The 23970-nt window shown below is 45.6% G+C and overlaps 1 protein-coding gene across 2 annotated transcripts in view; it reads left to right on the forward strand.

Moving 5' to 3' along the window:
- Window positions 1-23970, forward strand: part of LOC138284934 (survival of motor neuron protein-like) — a 347932-nt gene that overhangs the window by 252826 nt on the left and 71136 nt on the right. The window contains exon 7 of one of the 2 annotated variants that reach the window (XM_069224276.1): window positions 18183-18293. The exons of the other annotated variant lie outside the window; for it this stretch is intronic. Within the exon in view, the coding sequence (XP_069080377.1) occupies window positions 18183-18293 (111 nt within the window). The remainder of the gene's footprint in view (window positions 1-18182; window positions 18294-23970) is intronic. 2 annotated transcript variants of the gene reach the window in all.

The following is a 23970-nucleotide window of genomic DNA, read 5'->3' on the forward strand; positions in this document are numbered from 1 at the left end:
GTCCCTCCTGAGGTGTTGGATCGCCACCAGCCGAGTCGGGGTCGCCGGGTGCAGTGTTGCAAGTCTCACGCTTCTTGCGGGGAGCTTGCAGGGTTCTTTGGAGCTGCTGGAAACAAAGTTGCAGCTTTTCTTGGAGCAGGTCCGCTGTCCTCGGGAGTTTCTTGTCTTTTCGAAGCAGGGGCAGTCCTCAGAGGATGTCGAGGTCGCTGGTCCCTTTGGAAAGCGTCGCTGGAGCAGGATCTTTGGAAGGCAGGAGACAGGCCGGTGAGTTTCTGGAGCCAAGGCAGTTGTCGTCTTCTGGTCTTCCGCTGCAGGGGTTTTCAGCTAGGCAGTCCTTCTTCTTGTAGTTGCAGGAATCTAAATTCTTAGGTTCAGGGAAGCCCTTAAATACTAAATTTAAGGGCGTGTTTAGGTCTGGGGGGGTTAGTAGCCAATGGCTACTAGCCCTGAGGGTGGGTACACCCTCTTTGTGCCTCCTCCCAAGGGGAGGGGGACACAATCCTAACCCTATTGGGGGAATCCTCCATCTGCAAGATGGAGGATTTCTAAAAGTTAGAGTCCCCTCAGCTCAGGACACCTTAGGGGCTGTCCTGACTGGCCAGTGACTCCTCCTTGTTTTTCTCATTATTTTCTCCGGCCTTGCCGCCAAAAGTGGGGCCTGGCCGGAGGGGGCGGGCAACTCCACTAGCTGGAGTGTCCTGCTGGGTTGGCACAAAGGAGGTGAGCCTTTGAGGCTCACCGCCAGGTGTGACAATTCCTGCCTGGGGGAGGTGTTAGCATCTCCACCCAGTGCAGGCTTTGTTACTGGCCTCAGAGTGACAAAGGCACTCTCCCCATGGGGCCAGCAACATGTCTCGGTTTGTGGCAGGCTGCTAAAACTAGTCAGCCTACACAGATAGTCGGTTAAGTTTCAGGGGGCACCTCTAAGGTGCCCTCTGTGGTGTATTTTACAATAAAATGTACACTGGCATCAGTGTGCATTTATTGTGCTGAGAAGTTTGATACCAAACTTCCCAGTTTTCAGTGTAGCCATTATGGTGCTGTGGAGTTCGTGTAAAACAGACTGCCAGACCATATACTCTTATGGCTACCCTGCACTTACAATGTCTAAGGTTTTGTTTAGACACTGTAGGGGCACAGTGCTCATGCACTGGTACCCTCACCTATGGTATAGTGCACCCTGCCTTAGGGCTGTAAGGCCGGCTAGAGGGGTGTCTTACCTATACTGCATAGGCAGTGAGAGGCTGGCATGGCACCCTGAGGGGAGTGCCATGTCGACTTACTCATTTTGTTCTCACTAGCACACACAGGCTTGTAAGCAGTGTGTCTGTGCTGAGTGAGGGGTCTCTAGGGTGGCATAAGACATGCTGCAGCCCTTAGAGACCTTCCTTGGCATCAGGGCCCTTGGTACTAGAAGTACCAGTTACAAGGGACTTATCTGAATGCCAGGGTGTGCCAATTGTGGATACAATGGTACATTTTAGGTGAAGGAACACTGGTGCTGGGGCCTGGTTAGCAGGGTCCCAGCACACTTCTCAGTCAAGTCAGCATCAGTATCAGGCAAAAAGTGGGGGGGTAACTGCAACAGGGAGCCATTTCTTTACACCCCTCTAGCAGGCCTTACAGCCCTAAGGCAGGGTGCACTATACCATAGGTGAGGGTACCAGTGCATGAGCATGGTACCCCTACAGTGTCTAAACAAAACCTTAGACATTGTAAGTGCAGGGTAGCCATAAGAGTATATGGTCTGGGAGTTTGTCAAACACGAACTCCACAGCACCATAATGGCTACACTGAAAACTGGGAAGTTTGGTATCAAACTTCTCAGCACAATAAATGCACACTGATGCCAGTGTACATTTTATTGCAAAATACACCCCAGAGGGCACCTTAGAGGTGCCCCCTGAAACTTAACCGACTGTCTGTGTAGGCTGACTAGTTCCAGCAGCCTGCCACACTAGAGACATGTTGCTGGCCCCATGGGGAGAGTGCCTTTGTCACTCTGAGGCCAGTAACAAAGCCTGCACTGGGTGGAGATGCTAACACCACCCCCAGGCAGGAGCTGTAACACCTGGCGGTGAGCCTCAAAGGCTCACCCCTTTGTCACAGCACCGCAGGACACTCCAGCTAGTGGAGTTGCCCGCCCCCTCCGGCCCCGGACCCCACTTTTGGCGGCAAGGCCGGAGAAAATAATGAGAATAACAAGGAGGAGTCACTGGCCAGTCAAGACAGCCCCTAAGGTGTCCTGAGCTGAGGTGACTCTAACTTTTAGAAATCCTCCATCTTTCAGATGGAGGATTCCCCCAATAGGATTAGGGATGTGACCCCCTCCCCTTGGGAGGAGGCACAAAGAGGGTGTACTCACCCTCAGGGCTAGTAGCCATTGGCTACTAACCCCCCAGACCTAAACACGCCCTTAAATTTAGTATTTAAGGGCTTCCCTGAACCTAAGATTTTAGATTCCTGCAACAACAAGAAGGACTGCCTAGCTGAAAACCCCTGCAGAGGAAGACCAGAAGACAACAACTGCCTTGGCTCCAGAAACTCACCGGCCTGTCTCCTGCCTTCCAAAGAACTCTGCTCCAGCGACGCCTTCCAAAGGGACCAGCGACGTCTGAATCCTCTGAGGACTGCCCGGCTTCGACGACGACAAGAAACTCCCGAGGACAGCGGACCTGCTCCAAAAAGACTGCAACTTTATCCAAAGGAGCAGCTTTAAAGAACCCTGCAATCTCCCTGCAAGAAGCGTGAGACTTGCAACACTGCACCCGGCGACCCCGACTCGGCTGGTGGAGAACCAACACCTCAGGGAGGACCCCCGGACTACTCTACGACTGTGAGTACCAAAACCTGTCCCCCCTGAGCCCCCACAGCGCCGCCTGCAGAGGGAATCCCGAGGCTTCCCCTGACCGCGACTCTCTGAAACCTAAGTCCCGACGCCTGGAAAAGACCCTGCACCCGCAGCCCCCAGGACCTGAAGGACCGGACTTTCACTGCAGAAGTGACCCCCAGGAGTCCCTCTCCCTTGCCCAAGTGGAGGTTTCCCCGAGGAAGCCCCCCCTCGCCTGCCTGCAGCGCTGAAGAGATCCCTTGATCTCTCATTGACTTCCATTGCGAACCAGACGCTTGTTCTAACACTGCACCCGGCCGCCCCCGCGCCGCTGAGGGTGAAATTTCTGTGTGGGCTTGTGTCCCCCCCCCGGTGCCCTACAAAACCCCCCTGGTCTGCCCTCCGAAGACGCGGGTACTTACCTGCTGGCAGACTGGAACCGGGGCACCCCCTTCTCTCCATTGAAGCCTATGCGTTTTGGGCACCACTTTGAACTCTGCACCTGACCGGCCCTGAGCTGCTGGTGTGGTGACTTTGGGGTTGCTCTGAACCCCCAACGGTGGGCTACCTTGGACCAAGAACTGAACCCTGTAAGTGTCTTACTTACCTGGTAAAACTAACAAAAACTTACCTCCCCCAGGAACTGTGAAAATTGCACTAAGTGTCCACTTTTAAAATAGCTATTTGTGAATAACTTGAAAAGTATACATGCAATTGAAATGATTCAAAGTTCCTAATGTACTTACCTGCAATACCTTTCAAACAAGACATTACATGTTAAATTTGAACCTGTGGTTCTTAAAATAAACTAAGAAAAGATATTTTTCTATACAAAACCTATTGGCTGGATTTGTCTCTGAGTGTGTGTACCTCATTTATTGTCTATGTGTGTGTACAACAAATGCTTAACACTACTCCTTGGATAAGCCTACTGCTCGACCACACTACCACAAAATAGAGCATTAGTATTATCTCTTTTTACCACTATTTTACCTCTAAGGGGAACCCTTGGACTCTGTGCATGCTATTCCTTACTTTGAAATAGCACATACAGAGCCAACTCCCTACACTTTGTCTTTTTTTTTTTAATTGGCTTATTCCTTTGACTCGATATGCGTCTTTTCACTTTTGTTTTCTTCAGATTTTTCTTCTTTCCTTTCTCTGGTATCTGTGAATTTACGTTTTACTATAAATCCCTCTTTTTCCCTTCTGTATGTGGAAGCCGCAAGTTACTTGCCGGGACCCGAAGTGTCAGTGGTTTTCCCACTTTGACTGGGGAAAATGTGTCAGTACATACATGCCATGATTCTTTCACTGCTTGTGTCTTTCGCCATCTCTTTTTTTCTCTAATATTAATTTTTCTCTCTTTTCACACTTTTCGTTCTTTTTTCCTCTTTATATTTCGTTCGTTAGCTTCCCTTTTTCTGTTCTCACACAATTTGCTCTATTTCTTCTTAGTTGTGTTTTCGTTTTCTCATTCTTTCTTCCCTTCTTTCTTTTATTTATTTGTGACCCCTTCTATTTCTTCCTTTTGTCTGTTGTATTCCTTTTGCTTCTCTTTCTGCCCCATCCCCTTTCTGTCCTGAGGCTTCTCATCAATGGAGCAGCAAGTGCAGTGGCACCGAGGCGCTGAGACGTATGGACCTCACTCCACTCTAATTACTGCTGTCTTTTCCTACCACAATTGCAGTCAACCATTTTCCTGTCTTACTCCAGGGTCCATGACACCCTTACTACGCCAGTTGTCCTCTCCATCTTTACTCCTGCCTCCCCCTTTCCTTTCGCCCTCCAATCTGTCCCAAATTATATTTTTGCTATAGTGTTTGGAGCATTGCACTCTTATGCCAAAAGTTTATTTCTGATAAAGGTTTAGATGATAATTGTATATGTTTTAAGATAGCGGAAGAAGGTAAATGGAAGTGCTTTAGTTACATGCTAGGCCACTGGAAAAAATATGGCAGGAAAAGACTAAATTATGAGGCTGGTTTGACCAATTTATGTGGCAAGAAAAGTCCAGTTATAAATTTACAATGCCAATAGCTCTAACTCAAGAAAATGTGAGACCTGTTGCATTGCAAACGCTCGTTTGAACAGCTGGTACCAAGAATCTGGAAGTCTCAGGATTTGTTCTTGTGCTAGGCACCTTTATTTCAAGATATTCTAGGTGTGAACCCTTCCAAGTATAATGTTCTGTTCTGGGAGAAAGATGACATTTGAGCACCTATGTTTAGTTGCAACTACCCCATGTGGCATTTCTCGAAGTTGAACCTTTTTTATAAGTTGCAAAATTGGCACAGTGATATATTTTATCTGTTTGGCTTATCCATGAATGAAACCCTAACCCTTGACACATTTTGGAGTTCTTTACTTGCACCCTGTTTCCAGATCCACAGTGCCCCAAGACAACACTAGTTAGACACAAAAAGACAACCCAATATAGCCTTGTGGGCTTGGGTGGCTATAGTTAAATAAGTAAGCGTGCCAACAAGAGATTTACTTGAAAACAGTCTTTTCAATAAATGTATTATATATTTATGTCTAAGAAGGACATTCCAAGTGTTGAATAGTTATTTGGCTTGTATAAAGCAATTGGAGAAAGAAACGTATCTAAAATGCAGGTGTGTATGTTGTCAAATGGTATGTTTAGAAATAACAGATATTTATACAAATGATCACAGGGGTTCAAAACGTAAATCCCAATGTACATTGACAATGTTTGATATAATGCATTTAAAATCTTATATAACATTTATTGATGTATATGCCTCCTTTCAAACATACAACCAAAGGCTGTTTTTCCCAAAAAAATACAAGACTCTTCCTAGATGTTAACAATTTTTCAAAGAAAGTTGGGTTATGCTTCGGTGTTTTGGTCTCTATTGTCGTACATCCGTGAGACCATCTTCAGGACTGTGACTTTTGATGAAGATGAAGAACCCCCTTGAGGCCAACTGGTTAGTATTTGGATGGGGATGTTCGGACGCAATGTTCCAAAACCACATATTATAGAACCATTAAATGTTCAAAACTCTAAAAGCAATTACAGTCCTGCGATGTGCTTAGTGATGTTCAGTGGTGTTTTAGATACACAAAGCACGTAATGCTGAAAATTCAGCATATAGGCAAAGTCTCGGTGGAGAGTCACCAAACTTAAACTGGGCAAATATGTCCCAAATTGGAAGCTGTAACACTCTTCTTTCACTGAGCGTTGTCAAATATTTGACACTCCGTTGTTGGCACTCTTACTTATTTAACTACAGCCACACAACACTAGGACATCACAATTGGACCTGCTGCCAGGCGCCTTTGCGTTGCACAATGCTATCCTCCTCTGTTCATCGTCTCAGGTCCAGTATCTATTTTACAGTCAAATCAGGCCCTCATTCTGAATTCTTTTTGCACTTTCGGCTGGATTATAAAATCTTACAGAAACCCGTACCATGAAAGAAGTGGCAATCCACAGTTGCATTTGAGGCAAGACATGTCTATTCTTTCTCTTGACTCCCATCTCAACATCCTGCCATCTTATACCCCATACATCCTGCCATCATACGGCCTATTACAAACTATATATCATTACTCTTAAACCTACTTTCTGGAAATTTAAACTTCTACACCTTCCATTATACCACTTTCTCTTTATTCTCTTGAATCCACACCACTATGCTCCGACTAAACACCTAATTACTGACCCTCTTTAAGCTTGGTTACGCTTAACAGCCCACCATTCACCTCTGTGGGCTCCACTCATAGCTACCTTCGCCACCTCCCTCACACTGTTGTCATGACTCCCACTCTTACCCTTTCCATGTTTATGAATAATCGTCCCATGAACCCTTACATCACTAAAAGACACCCATCCCAATACAATGTTGTGAAGAAAAATGTCCCACCAACCCCTTCTCCAGAGATCTGACAAGCTCTTAAACTATGCATGTCCTTGACAGTTGCTGACCAGTTTCCAGGTGTTCTAATGCTTCAACTACTGGATTAGATCAGGATCTGGGTATCATATAACTAAGTTCTCTTCCAGGGGATCCTCATCAATAGTCATAAACATTGAATATTCCCGCCCTTGTGCGGGGACCTCGGAGCATATATAAAATACACATATATACAGTATGAAATATGCACGAAAAATATATATAGCATTTTTAGTAGACAAATTTTCATACTAAACTCATATATACACATGTAAAACAGCAATGCAGACTATAATCATAAACAGGCTAAAATGCTTTATTTCTATGGAGTTTTTTTTAATTTTTTTATTGTTCTCAAAATTACAATAAGAGAAAAAATATCTATTAAAAACCACACCACTGAGCCCAGGGAAATCAGCAGTAGTAATCATCAGAGAAAAAAGATAAAAAAAACTACATTGAAAAACACTAGAGCATTCTTAGCCAATAGGCTGCATGCAGGTTAACACAGGAGAACCATAAAAACTTTGGCACCGTGCCTTTAAGACCCTGAGCACCTCCAGTATCCCACCATGCCTCAGGGGTGAAGGAGAGGTGACAATTGGTTCACAGTTAGGTCAGTACTTTTTTACGGCTTCTTCTGAGAGGATCCTGGAGCATTGAGCTCTCAGTTTTTCTGAGTTTTCCTCAGAAAAACACTTTAGAACTGCGTTTTTTCCTACTTTACTCGACATCTAACATCATTGTCTGAGTTTGGAAGTTTTTTCCTGACAGAAAAATGCCTTCACTTTTTGTGAAATGCCCTTCCTGTGGGAAGAAGAAGGCCCAGTCAGATCCACACACTCTATGTATTGTGTGCTTGCCTCAGAGTCACTGCCCTGACACTTGCAAACACTGCAAGAACATGTCAAAGAGGACTCTGAAGGACAGAGAAAAGATTGGGCTTCATGAGAGGCAGAAAACATCATCCTCTTCGCTTCCCAGGCAGCCAACAAGCCACTCTCAGGAGAGACAGGCTAGATCGACGTCAGCAGGTAGGAAGATACCTGTTTGTTCCCCGTCGAAGTCGTCGCTGCCACCATCTCACCGTCCTAGATCAACGGCGACCCGACCGACGTCGAAGGGTACGGCGTCGAGAGAACATGGCCACCGCAGGGGCATATCTCCGTCGACGGCAACCCGCCGATCGACGTCGAGCCATCACCGGCGTGCCCATTCGCCGCCGAAGGCCTCGCACCCCTCGACGTCAAGAGAGACGACGTCGAAATCGCCCCATCGGCGAGAGCAAGGACACCCGCCATCGGCCACCCACCGCTCGACGCCAAAGCACACGGCGGTAAGCAGGACGCGGTCCAGAGATCGCCGTTCGACGTCAAGACACTCAACGTCGAGACGGGAACAACCCGCGGCGCTCCCTTCGACGTCATTACGGCTGTCGACGTCGACACAGGTTTTACCTGTCTTGCAAGGAGCAGAACATCGGCTTCCGCCAGCAGATAAGACAACTCCATCTCCAGTGGTCTCCATAAGGAGTGGTTCATCTCGGTCGAGAGCGGCATCGTCGGGGCATGTCTCACCCATCAATTTGTCACCAAGATGGTTGGAGAGCCTTAACAGACCAACGGCCTCCCCGGATTCACAGTATTCACGGATGTACTCTCCTACTGCCTTTCTCCGGAGAACACCATGACCTTTTTAGCGCCAGCCACCCTCAAATCGGCTCCTGCTAGGATTTTGAAAAAATATAAAGCGCCTGAACAAGATCCTTTATTTCCAAGAACGGTTCCGCCGTCGGACTCGGTCATATTGGCCGCAGCCCGAAAAACTCACTCAGTGGCATCATCCTCCACGGTTCCACCGGACAAAGAGAGCAGACATCTAGACTCTCTGGGGAGAAAAATGTGCGGCACGGCGGCATCTATGATGAAGGTCTCCAGCGCGTCTGCACTCCTAGGCAGATATGACCGTTCACTGTGGGATCCTCTCAACAGGTTCACAGAAAAATTACCTAGAGAGGACAGGCAGGACTTCCAAGAGATCCTTCAAGAGGGATGTCTGGTCTCCAACCAGGTCATCAGCGCAGCGGCAGATGGGGCAGACTTAGCTGCACATGGGGTATGCACATGGGATCTGTGCAAGAAGGTCTTCATGGTTGAGACTGACTGGATTAAAACAGGAAGCACAACAGTGCATCCTAAATCTTCCATTCAACTGGAACTCGCTGTTTGGTACCCATACGGACGAAGAAATGGCGCGCATGAAGACTGAAGCGGACACCATGAGGGCAGTAGGCCTGGAGAGGAAGAAGGACTTCCGGCGAAGGTATTGACCTTATGACAGGTGCCCTTTCCAGCAGAGGGTTCAAACCCCTCACTGGTCCCAGAGGCCACAGCAGAGGCAAGGACGCCCGCTTTTTCAGTCTCGTAGGGCCAATAGGGAACGAGGGTCAAGTAGACCACAACAGTCCACACCCAAAGCGCCGGCCAAGCAATGAGGACTCGCTTCCCTTAACACTGTGCACCACTCCGGTGGGGGGAAGTATCAGACTTTATTCACAAGTGGCGTTCTATCACAAAAGACAAATGGGTGCTCAACATTGTCGAGAATTGCTACTCTCTTCTTTTCCGTCAACCTCCACCGCACTTGCCACCAACCAAATGCAATCCGTCTCACGTCAGCCTATTGCGCAAAGAGGCTCTCGCCCTTTTACGAAAGAAGGCAATAGAAAAGGTTCCACTCGCGCACAGAGGGAAGGGGGTTTACGCCCGTTATTTTCTGGTGGCGAAAAAAGGACGAGAGGGCGTTTTCAGACCAATTCGGGACTTACGGCTTCTGAACAAGTACATAAGAAAGCAAAAGTTCAGGATGCTGGCTCTTCACCAGATTTTCCCTCAGCTACATCAGGGAAGACTGGATGTGCTCCATCGACCTGCAGGATGCATACTTTCACATCCCGATAATTCCCAAGCATCGGAAATTCCTGCGCTTCCAGATAGCCTCACAGCACTATCAGTTCAAAGTGCTACCATTCGGCCTGAAATGTGCCCCCCGCGTTTTCTCGAAATGCGTGGCAGTGGTAGCGGCACATCTACGAAAACAAAAAATCTTCATTTACCCATACCTAGACGACGGGCTACTGAAAGCCTCCTCTCCGGAGCAGGCGAGAACCCATCACAACATTGTGCTCAAGGTTTTCGAGTCTCTAGGTCTTCAAGTCAACTACCAAAAGTCCACCTTGATTCCAACGCAGAACCTCCACAACCTGGGAGCAATACTAAATACAGAGCTCCAAAGAGTGTATCCTTCGGAGGAATGACTATTATCAATAAAGAAAAAGTGTCAAGACCTGTTAAAATCCGACGCACATACGGCCCGTCAGGTGACATCTCTGCTAGGCTCCATTGCATCATGCATTTTCATTGTCCCGAATGCCAGGCTACATATGAGGCCCCTCCAAGAGGCGTTGGAAAACAACTGGAGCCAAAGGACAGGTCGCTGGGAGGACAGAGTGCGGCTGCCGATAGCAGCACGTCAGTCATTGCAATGGTGGATGCACAGACCTCACCTATCAGTAGGGGCTCCGTTTCACCAGCTAATTCCATCCGACACTCTGGTAACAGATGCGTCTCTTCAGGGATGGGGGGCTCATCTAGGTCCCCTTCAAGCTCAGGGCCCGTGGCCCGACAACGAAAGAAAGTACCACATCAATGTGCTGGAGTTCAGATCGGTCCATCTGGCTCTCAAGTCTTTTGCTCCATCGATTCAGGGGAAATCTCTCCTAATACAAACGGACAATACAACCACAATGTATTATTTGAACAGACAAGGGGGAACGAGATCCCTACCCCTATCTCGGGAGTCCCAAACAATCTGGCACTGGCTCCTGGCCAGGGGAATGTTGCTTATAGCGGTTCACCTACCAGGTCAACAAAACGTGGAAGCAGATTTCCTGAGCAGACACCTAGAGGACGCCCACGATTGGGTCCTACATGGCGAAGTCGTCGAAGACATCTTCGCTCAATGGGGTCGGCCTCAATTGGATCTCTTCACAGACGAGGTAAACAAGAAATGCCCAGACTTCGCGTCCAGGTTCTACCGTCCGGGATCTCGAGGGAATGCCCTGTTGATCGACTGGTCAGGGATATTTCTCTACGCTTTTCCACCGATCCACCTCATACCGGCAGTGATCAACAAACTTTACAGAGCCAGCACCAGGATGATTCTCATAGCTCAGCAATGGCCCGTCAGTTCTGGTACACAGATCTCCTCAACCTATCGGAACAACCTCACAGGAGGCTGCCGTGCAGACCGGATCTTCTGAGCAGGATGGGGGGCAGGGTACTACACCCCAACCTACCCTCTCTGAGCTTGACAGCATGGCTCCTGAATTCATGCAGTATGGGCACCTAGGGCTCTCGCAGGAGTGCATGAACATCTTGAAGGAGTCCAGACGACCTTCCATGCGGCGTTCTTGCGCGTTTAAGTGGAAGAGGTTCTACATATGGTGCTGTCAGCAAGGTCAGAATCCCATACGGGCTCAGGAGGAGGTCATACTGTCTTTCTTACTCCATCTGGCAAAATCCAGTCTGCAGGTATCATCTATTAAGGTACATTTATCTGCCATTACAGCTTATCGTAAATCACCTTCTCAGGAATCCTTCTTTACGAAACCAGTAGTCAAGGATTTCTTAGAAGGTTTGAAAAAGGTTTTTCCGCCCATTCGGAAACCCTCCCCTCCATGGGAGCTGAACATAGTACTGTCAAAACTTATGGGCCCTCCTTTCGAACCTATACACAAAGCCTCTTTGCAACACCTTACGTGGAAGACGGCTTTTTTGGTAGCCATTACTTCCGCAAGGAGGGTCAGTGAAATTCAGGCTTTGTCCTCCAAAGAACCGTACACCGTCTTTCACGACAATAGAGTAGTTCTGCGAACTCACCCATCATTCCTACCGAAGGTGGTGTCAGAATTCCACATCAATCAGACTATTTCTCTACCAACTTTCTTCCCCAATCCGGAGACTCCGGCGGAGAAAGCGTTGCACTCCCTAGATCTGAAAAGAGTGCTAAAATGTTATTTGGATAAAACAAAGTTGATTAGACATTCCAACCACTTGTTTATAAATGATGGTCATTTAAGAACAGGAGAGGCAGCATCTAAACGAACCATATCAAGATGGATAGTGTAAGGAAATGCCTCCTTGGCATGGTTACCCCCTGACTTTTTGCCTTTGCTGATGCTATGTTTTGAATTGAAAGTGTGCTGAGGCCTGCTAACCAGGCCCCAGCACCAGTGTTCTTTCCCTAACCTGTACTTTTGATTCCACAATTGGCACACCCTGGCATCCAGATAAGTCCCTTGTAAGTGGTACCCCTGGTACCAAGGGCCCTGATGCCAAGGAAGGTCTCTAAGGGCTGCAACATGTCTTATGCCACCCTGGAGACCCCTCACTCAGCACAGACACACTGCTTGCCAGCTTGTGTGTGCTGGTGAGAACAAAACGAGTAAGTCGACATGGCACTCCCCTCAGGGTGCCATGCCAGCCTCTCACTGCCTATGCAGGTATAGATAAGTCACCCCTCTAGTAGGCCTTACAGCCCTAAGGCAGGGTGCACTATACCATAGGTGAGGGCACCAGTGCATGAGCACTGTGCCCCTACAGTGTCTAAGCAATACCTTAGACATTGTAAGTGCAGGGTAGCCATAAGAGTATATGGTCTGGGAGTCTGTTTTACACGAACTCCACAGCACCATAATGGCTACACTGAAAACTGGGAAGTTTGGTATCAAACTTCTCAGCACAATAAATGCACACTGATGCCAGTGTACATTTTATTGTAAACTACACCCCAGAGGGCACCTTAGAGGTGCCCCCTGAAACCTTAACCGACTATCTGTGTAGGCTGACTGGTTCCAGCAGCCTGCCGCACTAGAGACATGTTGCTGGCCCCATGGGGAGAGTGCCTTTGTCACTCTGAGGCCAGTAACAAAGCCTGCACTGGGTGGAGATGCTAACACCTCCCCCAGGCAGGAGCTGTAACACCTGGCGGTGAGCCTCAAAGGCTCACCCATTTGTCACAGCACCGCAGGACACTCCAGCTAGTGGAGTTGCCTGCCCCTCCGGCCACGGCCCCCACTTTTGGCGGCAAGGCCGGAGGAAACAAAGAAAACAACGAGGAGGAGTCACTGGCCAGTCAGGACAGCCCCTAAGGTGTCCTGAGCTGAAGTGACTCTAACTTTTAGAAATCCTCCATCTTGCAGGATTCCCCCAATAGGATTAGGGATGTGACCCCCTCCACTTGGGAGGAGGCACAAAGAGAGTGTACTCACCCTCAGGGCTAGTAGCCATTGGCTACTAACCCCCCAGACCTAAACACTCCCTTAAATTTAGTATTTAAGGGCTTCCCTGAACCTAAAGATTTAGATTCCTGAAACTACAAGAAGAAGAGGACTGCTGAGCTGAAAAACCCCTGCAGAGGAAGAACAGAAGACACCAACTGCTTTGGCCCCAGACTTACCGGCCTGTCTCCTGCCTTCCAAAGAAACCTGCTCCAGCGACGCTTTCCAAGGGACCAGCGACCTCTGAATCCTCTGAGGACTGCCCTGCTTCGAGAAAGACAAGAAACTCCAGAGGACAGCGACCCTGCTCCAAAAGAACTGCAACTTTGTTTCAAGTAGCAGATTTAAAGACCCCTACAACTCCCCGCAAGAAGCGTGAGACTTGCAACACTGCACCCGGCGACCCCGACTCGACTGGTGGAGAACCAACACCTCAGGGAGGACCCTCCGGCGACTCCAAGACTGTGAGTAACCAAAGTTGTCCCCCCTGAGCCCCCACAGCGACGCCTGCAGAGGGAATCCCGAGGCTCCCCCTGACCGCGACTGCCTAAACTCCATTTCCCGACGGCTGGAAAAGACCCTGCACCCGCAGGCCCCAGCACCTAAAGAAACGGAACTCCTGTGCAGGAGTGACCCCCAGGAGGCCCTCTCCCTTGCCTAGGTGGTGGCTACCCCGAGGAGCCCCCCCCTTGCCTGCCTGCAACGCTGAAGAGATCCCTTGATCTCTCATAGGAAACCATTGAAAACCCAACGCGTGTTTGCACACTGCACCCGGCCGCCACCGCGCTGCTGAGGGTGTACTTTTTGTGCTGACCTGTGTCCCCCCCGGTGCCCTACAAAACCCCCCTGGTCTGCCCTCCGAAGACGCGGGTACTTACCTGCTGGCAGACTGGAACCGGGGCACCCCCTTCTCTCCATTATAGCCTATGTGTTTTGGGCACCTCTTTGACCTTTGCACCTGACCGGCCCTGAGCTGCTGGTGTGATAACTTTGAGGTTGCTCTGAACCCCTAACGGTGGGCTACCTTGGACCAAAAACTGAAACCTGTAAGTGACTTACTTACCTGTTAAAACTAACATTACTTTACCTCCCCCAGGAACTGTGAAAATTGCACTAAGTGTCCACTTTTAAAACAGCTTATTGTGTTTTATGTAAAAAGTATACATGCTAATGTAATGATTCAAAGTTCCTAAAGTACTTACCTGCAATACCTTTCAAATGAGATATTACATGTAGAATTTGAACCTGTGGTTCTTAAAATAAACTAAGAAAAGATATTTTTCTATAACAAAACCTATTGGCTGGATTTGTCTCTGAGTGTGTGTTCCTCATTTATTGCCTGTGTGTATGTACAACAAATGCTTAACACTACTCCTTTGATAAGCCTACTGCTCGACCACACTACCACAAAATAGAGCATTAGTATTATCTCTTTTTGCCACTATCTTACCTCTAAGGGGAACCCTTGGACTCTGTGCATGCTATTCCTTACTTTGAAATAGCACATACAGAGCCAACATCCTACATTATTGCCATGTTCCAGTCTTGGTTCAGGACTGGCCATAGATCAGAATCTGCAACACAAGTGTTTTTGATGACCACCTCTGACGAGAAGTGAGGGTGACTTTTTCAAAAGAACAAGTTGGTTTTCAGTGCATGATTTGACACCACTGATCACCAAGCTCTCTTAGACACAATCATACATGCATTGATACTGTTGATAATATGCTGCAATACCTCGTGTATCAGTGTATTATTGGTCTTCTCTCTTTTGAGGTATATCCAGCTTGGGCAGTTTAATCAAATATTAAAATATTAAGTCATTGAGCTTGTAGGCCGAACTGTTGGTGGTTGAAAGCATGCTTCCCATCGGCAATATATTTGATTAAACATTGAGAAATTATAAAGTGCTGTATTTGCACTACAGCATAATAAGTTGGCTCTTATTTAGTAGTTTGCTATATTTGTCTTTTGTTTTTGTCTTTATATGTTTTTAATTTTTGGATTGCAATAAATTACCTGTATACAATAATCATAATGCCCTGCTCTGAGGTTTAACTGGCTCAGTAGAGGCTAGCATAATTAAAAGCATCAGTTATTAACCAGGATATAGGCTTCCTCAGTTACTTTTGCTGCATTAATTTGGTGAAAGAAGTATGTGGATTAAGCATTGTACCAATGTTTTAGTGGGGAAACACCCTGAAGATTTTTGGGGATAAGACCTCTCCTTTTTTTTAATTAAGCTGCTGTTTATTTACATGGTGATTTCTTAAATAGGGTTACCTGCATGATTTTGCTTAGGTATCTTTATATGGGCTTTTTGTGCATAGTTATTGCCCTTCTATATATCTGGCAGCTGAAGTTCTGCGCTCAGACCCTTTTCTCACATGCAGTTGTCTCTTCTTCACTTGAAATTTACTGTGAGCTGTATTCTGTTTGAGACTGGTCCTTTCGTCTTGGGCCTGGGAAGGATTCATATGCCATGCATTATTCCACCATCTAGTGGGTGGTCTGGAATTTTATTTTTCTGCAGAGTGTTGTTTGTTGTTACCACTTGGTGCCTTGTCCATCCCTCTCCTGAGGTCAGACAGAAGTCCACTGTGCATGGTCGCCACCTTCATATTCTTTTTTCCACCATTGGGTCTGGAAGCCATGGCCCAAGGCTCTTTGAATGTCGAAAGAAAAGAGGATAAAGCGACTGATTGTCTAACCTATGATCAACCTCTTAAAGCAACGGAATAGATGATATTAGATATCCACTGGAGGTATCCGCTGAGGAACACTCAAGAAATATGTGGTGCACATGGGCAGCCGAGCAAGGATGTTGGAGAATGCACAGCCAAGGGGCCTTTTTCACTTGGGGTTATGGGAAACGCACCCTTTAGTTTTTGCCCCAAGTGCCACCACAAGTTTGCCCAGGCATTCACCAGGTTTGCAATCTCTGCTATCCGAGGGGGTGTCACAACACCGAGGGCTGTGAAGCATGCCCAAAATCAAACCAAAGACACTCTGAATCAGAGAAGCAGAGGTAGGCACACTACACCATGCAGGCCCAAAAGAGCAGCTCAGCACTTAGGGAGTTCAGTCGGTCAAGCAACGAAGAGGATGAAGTTGCTAAGGGGGCTGAATAAGAAGGCTCTGGACTCAGAGGTGGAGACCCTCGACGTGGACAAGAACAGATGCAAAAACCATGAAGATACGCAGACAAGTAATTCATAAACGGGTTAATCGAGCCAGGATTTTGAGACTCTAAACCCTCAAAGACTGTCCTGGTGCTGAAGTACTAGTCTACCGAAGACAAGACCAAGAAAAAAGAAACTCCTGGGTCCCAAAACAAAGACACTGCAGGAGAGCATTCCTCTGAAAAACATCAGAGGACGACCAAGAGCAGGAGATGACAAAGAAGCGAGCAGCTAAAACACAGTCGCTGAAGAAAAGGCTGTTGAGTGGGATCAACGCTGAAGAGAGCGCTCTTGAGGTAGAGTTTAAAAAAAAAAAGACAGCTCAAAGCAGAGACATTAGCAATTCTTCAGAATAAGAAAGATTTTGCTGCTTTCCTTTGGTAATTTTGGATTCTGATGAAACTGTTGATGGAAAAGAACCACAGAGATGGATACATCTGACCTGGAACCACTAATGATACCAGAGCCCCAAGAAGAGCACACAATATTCTATGATGAAAACCCTGAGGCTCAGGGCTATTGCATGACACTGAGGAAATGGAAAATCAAGTGTCTGGATCGGGAGTCGACACATTTGTGGAGGTCTTCACCTCCGGACAACATAGTCATATACAACATGACAGGACATAAACAAAATGGCTAAGAGAACAGCAGACAAGTATTGGGTCCAGCTGGTAGAGGAAAAGACAAAAACATGCTCCCTCCTTAAAACCCTCATCGCAAAGCAAGCGCCACTAACTACCAGTGCTCCCTACTATTTTGGACCAGGCAAGAGAGGCACTCTGGGAACCAGTAATGTGCAAACTGGTAATGTTAAGAGTGGAAAAGAAACACTATTCAAGGGACCTTGCCTATATACAAGATAATGCTACAACAAACTCAATCATTGTGGAGACTTCAAGGAAAAGGGACAGTGTTCCAATGTCACCAGGTCCACCTCATGAAAAGGAGAGCAGAAGCAATTAGATGATGGGAGTGAAAATTATTTGAATGTGGAGCTGCAAAGCTTTGGTGCACTGCAACTCCAACACCCTGCTAAATAGGAATACCCAGCAACACTGGGAAGATGTGGGAGAATTACCGAAACACCTGCAACAGCACTACCAAAAAGGAGCAAACTTGTTCATAGAAGCGTGTAAGACTATAACCAACACATGCTTAAAATTGGCACTAGATGCAGCAGACACAGCAAGTAAGCAGCCCCTGACCGGAAAAGCACTAAGAAGGCACTCCTGGCTGTAGGTGTTGGGTTTCAAAAATTAGGATGAGGCAAACACAACCACATCCTCTGCCTCACTTTGTGCTAGTACCGACTCCTTTTGCTCTTTTTCGTCCTAATGGAATGCTTGGGTACCACAATATCTGTTGATCCTCACTGCACCCCACCCACTGCATACTGCTTATGGCCCTCCTCATCCAAGCCTTGGTCTCCAGCACCAACACTGGACTGGAGGATCTCCATAAAGTTCATAGCAGCAGATGTGTCTGAAGGCAGAACTGCTCCATGAATATAATGGTGTGTTTTACACATGTGACAAGTGTTAAGAATGTTCGTCAGGTAGGTCTTCACTTCAGTTTGTTAGCTTAAAAACAGACATTCTCATTTAAATTGGCCACAGTTTTACAAGCTGTTTTTTAGTGTTATAAAAAGCTATAATACATTGTCCTTTTCTGTATTTTTTCTGTTGCTTTGTTGGTTCCTTAAAAAGTTAATAATTTGTTATATTCTAGATTTTGCTAGCTAATGTGAATCAGTTTGGTCCTCTGACTGCTGGGTATCCCTTTTCATTATTTAGACAAAATATACTTTTGGAACCCAGTTTCTCATCTCCGCTTTTCATCACATTTTAAGACACATTTCACCCTGTAAGATGGACATTTCATGTAACCAATGTGTGTTTTTGTAGATGATACCTCCTCCGCCTCCAATAGGACCAGATTCCAGTGAAGATGATGATGCTTTGGGAAGTATGTTAATTGCGTGGTACATGAGTGGCTATCACACTGGTTACTATCTGGTAGGTGACTGATACTGCTTTCTGGTAAGATTCTTTACATACAGAAGATGCAGTCCTTTTTCCATTCTGATATGTTTATGGGGATTGAACCATTAGTGGTTGTTTGTTTTGTCTAGTACCAGGACCCACATTTTTTTGTCTTCAGAGCAATTACTTCTAAATGTTCATTGCTCAAGTTGAGTGATTTATTTAAGTACTAGTTAAGTGCACATACACCTTTGAAATCTCTAACCAGAGATTGGGAAGATGAGATGGACTAGACCTCAGCTTGCCGGCAAAGGTTTTTTTTTTAATCAAGAGTGTCTCTCATTTGCTGAAGATGAAGGGGTAGAGAAATTCGGTGCTAGGTTGGATCAAGCATTGACCTTTGCATCAGACATGCCTAAAAGAGAGGACTTAACAGAGGAAGACTCTGAGCAAAGAAATCTCACAGGACTGTATTAGGAGTGTTCTTGCTGAAAAAAGCAAGCAAATTTATAGTCGGCTCTCTTGCCGAGTCAGAGACCTTTAAGGCAAATTTGTTGTCAGAAGAGGAGCCATTGCAGCAACCTATAAGTTTCACAGGCTTGATGATATGTGTTTGGCTGAGACCACATGCTTGAAGTTGTGAATTTGCTGAAGCTTGACTAATGCCTACTCTGGAAGACCCAATTAAAGGCCATTGTGGTAGTCCACTTTTGATTAAATGCAGAAAGCCGTGACCAGTGCTCCTTGTTTGTTAGCTGAAAGAGGAGCTTTCAGAGAATTTGAAGTTCACCAAAACACGAAGCACCCCTGTCAGTTACATCTTGATATGGGGAAAGCTCTAGATCTAGGACTGCTCTGAGAGTTTTACCTTTGGGTTGCACCTGAGAAAGTTCTTAAACAAAGAACCACTGGATTTTTTCCCAGAATGAATGATTTCTTCCAGTGACCAGTTTTATCTTAATTGTTCTTTAAAACCTTTTGCCTATTCTGCAGTTGAACAGCCAGTATACAGTTGCTGAGAAGTTGATCAAGACAAGCCATTAGCTCTCTGATTAAATTTAAAAGATATAGGGGTTCATTATGCAAAGGTGGCGGTTTCACCACCCAACAGGTCAGCGGTGAAGACCGCCACATTGAGTGTGGCAGGTTGGCCTCTGCCAACCTGCTTGTCTCCACTCATACCACCATGACCACAGAAGACTGCTGGCGGTATTAGGAGCTGCCTTTCCACCAGGGTTTCTGCAGTGGTAGCACCGTTAAGAAAACCCTGGCAGAAAGACTACCAGTGACAGGGAATTTCTTCCCGGTCACCGATAGACAATTCACCCACCACCCATCCAGACACAGCACCCTCCTCCACACATAGATGCAGAGACACCCTCTCGCACCACGCACACACCCCTTCACTTACATACACGCATCCATACTCGCATTCACCTCAGCACTCTCACACGCATTCAACCACGCATACTCGCACCGATCCAAACATGCTTACTCACACGCAAACATGCATTCACCACAACACTCATACTTGAATACACACACGCATACACACTTAAATGCATACACGCACTCACTTCTACATTCAGATACATATACAACCATGCATACACACATTCATGCACATACGCAGACAACACACACTCACACACAACACCTCGCACCATCGCCCCCCCCCCCCCCCCCCCCCCTCCCCTTGTCGGACGATCAACTTACCTGGTGCAGGGAGGAGGTCGTCCGGCAGGGAATAGGATTGGGCACTTCCACCACCGTTAGCGCCCCGCCAGCAGGACACCGCCAGGCCCTATCATTCCACATAATACGGCGGGCGGTGCCCTTCAGGTGGCGCGGGCGGCGGTGGATCCGCCCCATCGGCTCCGCCTGGCAGCACGACCGCTGCTGGATTTTTGCCCAAATTGTGGCAGGAATTCAGCAGTACCCGTAATATGGTGGGGGAAAGACCGCCAGCACTGGTGGCCTTCTGGCACCCGTGGTTTTGGCGGTCTTCAAGGAGGACAGCCAAAGTCATAATGACCACCATAATCATGGAGCAGTCATGGGTAGACCATGATATGGAGCAGGTAGTCCTTCAGTTCTGTTTTCCTTTACAGTGTACTCATGAAACTAAAAAAATTCTCTGGACGATGGATCACAAATACACTCTGTTAAAGCACTCACTTTCTAAAAGTTAAGTAATTAAAACTTAGGTTTCCTATATTTAAATATGTTGGAAATATATCATATCTGGTGGGTAAAGTGCATTTTTAAGTAGATCTTTTGATTTTAGTAAAATTATGTATGTAATATAGTTACATATCAGGGGCTTCAGCCAAACCACCTTTATCCATTGGTCTGTTTTTTTTAACATTTGTGTATTTCTTCCACCTGCTTCAGCATTTATCACCTAGCAATTGGGTCAGCCCGTTGCAGCCACTGGCTAACTGTGAGTGATGGCACTCTTCTCTTTCACAAGGAGCATATCCACTCACCAAATTGTTCCCCTCAGTGCCAGGAACTATGACAATGTGTGATTTTAGCTTAAATATTTCTACCTGTCCACCAATAAAGTTTTAGTGAACCAAAATCAGCATTGACAAAGCCGTAAAGCAGGCAGCTAACTCCAGCTCTGTTAGGACTTGTTTATAATTATCTTTATTACAATGTTATTAATCTATTATTATAAATGTTGTTTTTGTCAGTGTATGTTTTACATCGGTAGTTAGTATAGAGTCGGTGTTTTTGTAATACAAATTCCCAAATTATGGTTGAAATAATCCAGTCTGTGTCTCAGGTGCCCACCAGAAGAGGAAGAATCCCAAACCCTACCAAAGTTGTCAAATTCAGCAAAACTGTCTTTAAAAAAAATTGGGTACATTTCTGTTTGGAATCTCTAGCATTAGTTCATCACCAGCATTTTGTTTTTAGAATTGCTGCTTCTTTAAATCTGATCATTATTGTAATTATTCATTAAATGTAGGTCATCATTATTATCTTTGTATACCCAGTGCATTCTGTATGTTTGTAATCAAGAGAAAAATATCCCTCCTCAATTTCTTCCTTTTATCTCACCATGCAAAAAAGAATATACACAAACATTACAGTAACTTTTACCCAATTCTCACTTTCATTTATAATAGATCTACCCACCTCATCTCCTTGTAAGACTCACCAAATTGGCTTGTGTAGTATCGAAACTAAACCACATTTTTAAAATAATCTATTTAAAACATAATTAGAATTTTATTTCTGCCCAACCAGTTTATCAATACTGGACCTTTACCGGCTCCTCAGTCAGAACCACTCCACTATTTGTCCAGAGTATCGTCCTTTTCCAATAACACATGCTTTATGTCCTACTTTGATGTTTGTAAAGGATGTGACTTTGCTGTTTCTTGCTTAAACCGAATCTCCATAAACTGTCTTCTTTTACTTTATCAGAGTCTTGTTTTTATACATTAATGCACGATGTTACAGTCTCTACTTGCTCTAAAGTCTCTTTTTGCATCTATAAATCTGCCATATCGAGAGTGGCCTATGGGCCTTTCTTAATATGCATTTTCATACAATTCTTTATGAAAACTGATGTAATTTATTTTTATCATTATTATTTTAATTGCAATATTTTAGAATATTTTTTCATAATGGTCTTCATTGCCTGAACAATAAACATTGTTTTTCCATTAATCATATAAACAATATCCTATGCCAGTAGATTAGGAAAGTGAACACAATAACGCAGAGGGATCTAAATGAAATGGATAATTTGATGTGTTTTGTGCTAATGAATTTAATCAATTTCAGTTCCATGATCATCCATAGTAATGTAAATTAATTGGATAATACATTTCTGCAGATTTCACAAAGCTATTTTATTTTTTATATGATTATTGATATACACTAGTTTATCATTCAAGAAGCGAAGACCAGTCATCCTTCTCCTTGACATCTTTGTGTTGATCCTAGCAATGCCTGACATACTTGGTCTAGGTGTTAGAGCCACCTCCAAACTAGGAAAGAATAATGCAGCAGCTGACATACATCAGGTTCAAAGATGATAAACAACTTTTGACTCCATGTGCAGTCCCAAGGATCTGTGTGCCAGCTAGAGCCTTTTTTCCACCCTCAAGGTTTGCTTACACATTCCTTTAAATTAAATATAATTGGTCTTTAATGGCCATTCTGTACCATGTAAGATGTTGCTCTGCCTTCTGGTTACGTCATCCAAGTACATAGAAAAATGTTTTGATGGAGCTGCTTAAAGCAAGTTTACACGCCAGTAAACATACTACATCCTATATCTTACCATCATGTTGATGGTATGTTGTAGATTTTCAGTATCTGCTAAAAGGCATGCATAAATTCATCCATCAGGCCTGCAACAGAGTTATTGGTGCTATTATTTTTCATCTGACACCTGCACAATATAATTGCATCACTCCTGACAATGTACAGACGTGCACTAGTCTTTGAACACTTCACATCCTATCCTGTCATTCTGTGATACTGACAGCTGTCTGACTGTCCTTTTGCAGAGGAAAAATATGAATAAAAGCACTTTCAGCACACTAATATTTTTCATTCTTCCTCAACGAGTCGTCTCTTGGTACATCTGCTATTACTGGGCGCACTCCACCTCAATACTGGAGAGGGCACTTTTATGTTGATTTTAAGGATTCTGGAGAGATCTGGAAGTTCATTTAAATAGCCTGCAGGTAAATCTCTATCAAGTTTATCTTTTGTTTACCATTGGCAAGTTAAAAACTGAGAGGGGTGTATTGGGATCAGCTATGTACTTCTGGCATCCTCTGGTCAACATGTTTCAACTGGTTATGCGCAGCCATGAGGGCCATCCGGCTTTCATCTGGACCACACCAATCCCTATTCCATATGTGTTTATTGAAGCTTATTGTATGGGAAAATCTCATTAATAATCGTGGATAACCAACTTGCACTTACTACGCACACATGCACATAGTGTGTATCTATGTTCGAAGGCATGTGTAGCTGCAGATACACATGCTATGCATTATTCCACTGTAGGAAGTTGGCTCTGTATGCACTATTTCAAAGTAAGGAATAGTATGCACAGAGTCCAAGGGTTCCCCTTAGAGGTAAGATAGTGGCAAAAAGAGATAATACTAATGCTCTATTTTGTGGTAGTGTGGTCGAGCAGTAGGCTTATCCAAGGAGTAGTGTTAAGCATTTGTTGTACATACACATAGACAATAAATGAGGTACACACACTCAGAGACAAATCCAGCCAATAGGTTTTTGTATAGAAAAATATCTTTTCTTAGTTTATTTTGAGAACCACAGGTTCAAATTCTACATGTAATATCTCGTTCGAAAGGTATTGCAGGTAAGTACTTTAGGAACTTCAAATCATCAAAATTGCATGTATACTTTTCAAGTTATTCACAAATAGCTGTTTCAAAAGTGGACACAGTGCAATTTTCACAGTTCCTAGGGGAGGTAAGTATTTGTTAGGTTAACCAGGTAAGTAAGACACTTACAGGGCTTAGTTCTTGGTCCAAGGTAGCCCACCGTTGGGGGTTCAGAGCAACCCCAAAGTCACCACACCAGCAGCTCAGGGCCGGTCAGGTGCAGAGTTCAAAGTGGTGCCCAAAACACATAGGCTAGAATGGAGAGAAGGGGGTGCCCCGGTTCCGGTCTGCTTGCAGGTAAGTACCCGCGTCTTCGGAGGGCAGAC

The sequence above is a fragment of the Pleurodeles waltl genome, chromosome 1_1, assembly GCF_031143425.1.
Source record: "Pleurodeles waltl isolate 20211129_DDA chromosome 1_1, aPleWal1.hap1.20221129, whole genome shotgun sequence".
NCBI classification, from domain to species: domain Eukaryota; kingdom Metazoa; phylum Chordata; class Amphibia; order Caudata; family Salamandridae; genus Pleurodeles; species Pleurodeles waltl.